Raw genomic sequence first — 6,215 nt, 5'->3', positions numbered from 1 at the left:
GTTTTCATCTCCCACAACTCACCCACACCACAACTACATCATGTCTCATCTTCTCTGAGCTTATTTCTCAAGAGCTTGTCTATAGCAGCTATTCCCAGCAGAGTAGGAAATGTAGGCACCAAAGAGACTGGCAACATATCAAAGCCATCCAAACTGATGAAGTAATTATCAATTTTTCCAGACACATTCCGATGAACCTGTATCATCTAAAACGTTTTCGAATTTGAGTCGATTTGCGCAACATCACACTGTGCGGCTCTCTTGTGACCGCCACAGATACTGTTTGCCGAGACAAATTCCTCCTCTTTAAAAATGCAAAATGAAGCAGCCTATTGAAGTTTCTTCCCCCTCCAAAAAATTTAATTTCAGACAGCTCATCATGCAGTAATGCAAATGGGTTTCCTTGACTTGTCTTTGGTGCTTCGTAGCCCAATATAAATATTTGAAAGCAGAGAGAAACTGGGGAAACAGTCAAGTAGTTGTGCTCTGTCCTGGCAGCAAAGTGTTAACGCTGTCGACTTTAAAGTTATTTAAATACACCCAGCATCCGACTCACTTCATGGAATCTTACTTCTGTTGTCTCAACATGTTACAGGCGCTGAGCAAACTTTAATTTAATGGATAAGATGAATCTACTCAAAAAAATACATTAAGTATTTTCATGTATGAGTGCTTTTTTGCTGACATTTTCAAAGTCTTTCATATTCATTAAGATGTGAAATGAATTAAACTTATGATTGCTTGTTGATATTTCCTCATCTTTTTTAATGGGACTTTTTTTTGATAGAGCAGTGCTGTTGCATTTGCCAACACCCCCCCTCTTTCCCCAAACCCCAAATTAAAGCCCTAGCATTGGCATATGTTGTCAGATCTGATCTCATCTAATGTCACATCTGACAAATTATTTACAATATACAGTATATACACTTTTTAAACTACCCCCCCCCCCCCCCACACACACACACACACTCACACACCACACACTTCGCACATTGCTCTCCTTTGCTCTGAGAGTTTGTTATTTTGGTTTTTGATTTATTTTATGTATATATATATATTTTGCTCGACAGGGATTATACAGGTGAGAGGAAAGTTGGGTTCACGCTGTGACCAAACCAAAGCCCTCAGGTGCGGTATGCTAATCCCTCTCCTCCTCATGCCACCATGTCGCTGGCCGTGGGCTAGAACTCGCCCGAGCGTTCAGCGTCTGTTTGCCAAAAGAAAAGAGGGAAAGAAATCTCCTCCTCAGCACAACGCTCAAACTTCTCATCTTTTGCATTTTAAACACATCTTGTTTTTTATGTCCTCTTTTTAACCCGCCCCCCCCCCCAACTCATTCTAACTCACTGTCCTCTCTCCATCAATAATGCTGTCTTTTTTTTAAGCAAAAATCAACAACAAGAAAAAAATACATACACACACGCCACTCTCTGAATCAATATTTGCTGTCAACAAACAAATAGCGTAATCCCCTTGTTTTAAGACGTGAAAACGTCTCCTCTTGGCGGACTATTAAAAAACTTGAAAGGGATGGATGGCTCAAAAGACTCCGCGATAGCATCTCCATCAAAAAAACAAAAACAGCCAGCAATGAAAAATGGCTGCTGGTTCGATGGAAGCCCGAAGAAAGGGGAAAACAGAGCGCATTTAAATATTTAAATGTGCTTCCGCCCTAATGATAAATGACAAGCGAAAACTAGAATCAAGTAGCTATTGATGCAGAAAATGAAATGGGGAAGAGAGACGGGGAGACAGAGAGTGAGAAATTAGGCTTAAAAAAAAAAGGTGTGAGATTGAGAAGCGTCAATTTAATACTGTACAGTATGTTCAAACTGAAAATGTCAGTTCCCCGAGAACAAATAAAAAAAAAAGCCAATTATAAAACTCCCAATTATTAGTTTTGCATGGGATATTAATATTTCATTTCTTGGTACACTATGCAAAAAAAAACATCACCCCCCTCCTCTTATTTTGTGAAATTAGCCAAAATATCGTTCTAAATGTGCATAAAAAATGATTCCACTCCATTGCACAATGAAGCTCTATGCACAGGCCATCCTGTGTTCCATTTCTGGTTTGTTTTGGTCAGTAGCTCAGTGACAGGAGCTGAGCTAATATGACCATCCCCGGTCAACAGCCAGTGTCACTGGAACACAGTGGAGCTCCTCTGATCATGTCCTTCAAGCGACGGCACCGTGACCACGGCCAGCAGGGAGCCAGCAGCAGGGGTGTGTGTTTGTTTGTGTGTGTGTGTGGGGGGGGGGGGAGGGGGGGGCTCCCAGGCTTCAGCCTGATTTTGACACAGCCATAAATAAATAAATAAGTCAATAAATAAATTCAACAGAGCCATAGTGGAGTCCTGCTGGAATCAGTACAGTATAACCTGCACATGCAGTTGCCAGTTGTTGGTGTTTTTGTACCAAAGAAAACAACAATGCTGACTCCATTCGGATTATACTGTAACAAACATAAGGATATGAAATAATAGAACATCAGTGTCAGTGATCAGCGATTACTGTCTCGGTCCACAAGGGTTTACATTCATTCACATAGTACACTACAGACTTGTTCATGGATATATGTTTCAGAAAGGGCAAGAGGGAGTAGGAGACTTGCTGAATAAAGTGGTTTCAATGAAGTCTTGATCTAGAAGGCCGTTTTGTTCAAGAGCGTGGCCTAGACCTCTCTTGTCTTTTGCTAATGGTGTTTTATTATGCCATAAGCTGGAGCCACTGTAATCACTCAGGCCTTATCTCTTTGACTATGCATAAACAGAAGTAAATGTTGAAGCCGTATATCTTTCAGTGCATGGCTGGAAGTGGGGGTGGCATTTATGAGTCCATGACTGTGTTCATCAGCATTTCTGTGGGGTGTGTCAGGGCAATGCATGCACTGATGTCGCACAGGCATGGGGAGTGTGTTTGTGTGTGTGTGTGTGTGTGTGTGTGTGTGACAGTGTGTTTGTGTGTGTGTGTGTGTGTGTGTGTGACAGTGTGGAGGAGCAGTTGCCTTCGAACCCATGACAGTGACTCGTGTTAGAAATCACTGGAAATTGGAAATGCTGGCTTGAATTCCATGGGTGTAAATGTGATTCGTGGATTGAAATAAATCTCTGAAATTATGTGTGTGTGTGTGTGTGTGTGTGTGTGTGTGTGTGTGTGTGTGTGTGTGTGTGTGTTTGTGTGTGTGTCTCCAGGGCAACAGTGTGGAGATGGCCATGTGGCTCCCCAAGAAGAGGCAGCTGCTGGGCTGGGCGGAGTCTTTGCAGCGGAGCGGCACGGAACTGCCTCCTGACTTTGAGCAGCGCCTCACTGTCCTCAAGAACAAGTGGGACCAGCTAGAGGTGAGGAACACACACACACACACACACACACAGACACACACACAGAGAGATAGAAAGAGAGATAGAGAGAGAGAGAGAGAGAGAGAGAGAGAGAGAGAGAGAGAGAGATAGAGAGAGAGAGAGAGACTATATTGTAAGTGTATGCATATTAAAAAGTCACAAAATACATACATTATACTAAACATTTGGAAGCATGATTTGGAACATCCATTACCACACTCTGCAACATTGCAATTCAAGTTAAATAGATAAAGTAAATTCTGGAATTCTGGAATCTCAAAGGAATTAAAAGACAATGATACAATCCTCTAATGTCAAATACATGTAAGAGGTTGCCGATACGATTCAAGAGGGACTAATGCCTACCTACTCTATAGTAAGCCTCCACTGAGCCACCTGCACATTCATTCAGCTCAGTGTGCCTGATTGGAGTGATTGGATCAGATCTGGGCCAGACATGGGCTAGAACTGAGCCACATGCGGGCCGGGTCCCAGCCAGACTCCTCTGCCTATCTGGTGCCTGGTGTCTGGTCCAGCCCCTGATCTCCCCCTGTGGAGGGTGGAGCTGTCTCAGTGCTCCGCTCCAGTGGTCGGCTGGGGATGCACCACAGCAGGCTCCAGACAGACACACACACACACACACACATACACACATGCGCAGGTACAGTACACACACACACACACACACCACCACCACCACACTGGTCCAGGGGTGAGGGTCTCTTAATGCCCTCTCATCACTAGCCCCCCTCTCCGCACAATCATTTATCTGCCAGAGTCCTACACAGGTGGGGGAAGATGGCTTACAGGAGAGCATGCTGAGGGCCTCTCCCACACCCCCCACCTCTCTCTCTCTCTCTCTCTCTCTCTCTCTCTCGTAGATAGACACACACACACACTCTCTCACACACAAACACACACACACACACACTTTTATTCTCTCTCTTTCTCTCTCTCTCTCTGTCTCTGACACACATTCTTGCTTTCTCTCCCTCTCTCTTACACACACACACACACACACACACACACACACAAACACACAGAGACACAGAGGCACTCTCTCTCTTTTTTTTTCTCTTTACAGAGGGACGGGGGCCTTCTTGGCCTCCCTCCAAAAGTGCAGAGATGCTATCTGGCCACGACATCCTTAATGATGTCATTAATTGTGCAGGATCAGTTGCTTGCACAGGGGTGAGCTCCTTTAAAAAAAAAAATCTCAAATCTAATCTCATGTTAATCACAATGGATGGAGTCTCTTACACGGCAAATTAATTGGACGGAGGTATTCTAAGCGATGAGGGTGAACTGACAGTCTCCCAAGACTGCTCTTGTTTAGCAGTGCAGCAAGGTCAGACTCCATTTTATGATGGGGTAGTGGAGCTGGAGTTGGGCCATTACGATGCTATTGTTAAGCAAAAACTCTTCACCCAACACTTTGTTCATGCTATTATATAGTCCTCTTTCTGACTTGCAGTTGAAAGGCATCAAGCTGTCAGAAATAAACAAATGACGAAATGTCTAATAATTGTATTTATTGTGCATTTCATGCATTAATGCATATTTGTATATATGCAAATGCACTTGTGTTTGTACATAATTGAATACAGCAGTGTTGTCTGTGTGTTTATGTATATGTGTGTGTGTTTGTGCCATATGTAATTTGTTTATAGGTATGTGTGTGTGTGTGTGTGTGTGTGTGTGTGTGTGTGTGTGTGTGTGTGTGTGTGTGTGTGTGTGTGTGTGTGTGTGTACGTGTGTGTTGGCATCCTAGAGACACTAGATTAACATATCTCCCATTATCCAAAAAAGGCAGAATTGATTTCATTTCAAATTAAGCACCAAATTACCATTCTTTTTCCACTGCAGTAATCAGTGTTAATTAGAAATGTATTGCCCCCCCTCCCCATACACTCACACACAACACACCAACCCCCCCTCACACCTCCCTGTAAAAGCCCAAAAAAATCTAGAAAATTACAAAAGATGTAGGGGGTGGGGGGGGGGGGGGGGGGGGGTTCACCACCTAAGTTGTTGTATGCTTTGTGGAGATATTTCCCTGGCCTGGGGAGTGTGTGTGTGTGTGTGTGTGTGTGTGTGTGTGTGTGTGTGTGTGTGTGTGAGCAGAGAGGCAGAGGGACTGGAACGAGACGGCAGTGGTGCGGAGAGTTTAATCTGGGAGTCTCGGCTCCCTCGGCTGCATATTACCTCCTCTCAATTGCATATTAAACAAGCCTATCAAGACGGGCATTGGCATCTGCTGTGCTGACACAAATTGTGAATTAAATGAAATTGATGTCCTCTGTCGTATATATTTATGAAGACAGACCATTCTCTGAAGTATTCGGCTTATGAAGAATTTATGATTGCAAACTGTTCCTGAACAAAATAAAGTGGCAGTAAATTCCCATCTTTTCTTTTTTTTTCCTCACCCTCCACCCTTCTCTCTCTCCACACCCCCATCCACTCATGTCCTGACCCCACCAAGGGCAGCGATTTCACCTCCTGCTGCCACATTTGTCACAGTGGGACAACAATAGCTAAATCTGGAATCCAATCGAGTGCCGTCAAATTATCAATATTCAAACGAGAGCGGGGGGAAGATTATATAAGGACAGCGAGAGGAGTGATGAGAGAAAGGTGGAGTAGAGTGAGGGAGAGGGAGAGAGAGAGAGAGAGAGTGAAGGTGATAATGGTAGAGGACATGTAAGCAGTGTATTGCGTTGGGCGAAAAACTCTGGTGTGTATAAAGCTTATATCAAGGTCTACTACGCAATCTAGCCTGGAAAAATGCCCACATTTAGAGAAGAATAAAAAGAGGCAAACACTTAGCGAGGCTTTGGCCACTAACAGCCTCACCGATTGATTGACATTC

At 43.8% G+C, this 6,215-nt stretch overlaps 1 protein-coding gene across 1 annotated transcript in view; it reads left to right on the top strand.

Annotated features, from left to right (window-relative positions):
* The window catches only part of akap6 (A kinase (PRKA) anchor protein 6), a 117,849-nt gene that overhangs the window by 85,270 nt on the left and 26,364 nt on the right, over positions 1-6,215 (top strand). Inside the window, 1 exon segment of the mRNA XM_076300623.1 lies at positions 3,197-3,343. Within this exon segment, the coding sequence (XP_076156738.1) occupies positions 3,197-3,343 (147 nt within the window).

The sequence above is a fragment of the Alosa pseudoharengus genome, unplaced genomic scaffold, assembly GCF_046254945.1.
Source record: "Alosa pseudoharengus isolate Yale_2024_CS ecotype anadromous, Long Island Sound unplaced genomic scaffold, YU_APseudo_1.1 YU_APseudo_1.1_scf_22, whole genome shotgun sequence".
In the NCBI taxonomy this organism is placed as follows: Eukaryota; Metazoa; Chordata; class Actinopteri; order Clupeiformes; family Clupeidae; genus Alosa; species Alosa pseudoharengus.
Note: the sequence above shows the minus strand (reverse complement) of the source record. Positions and strands in the feature narration are given on the sequence as shown.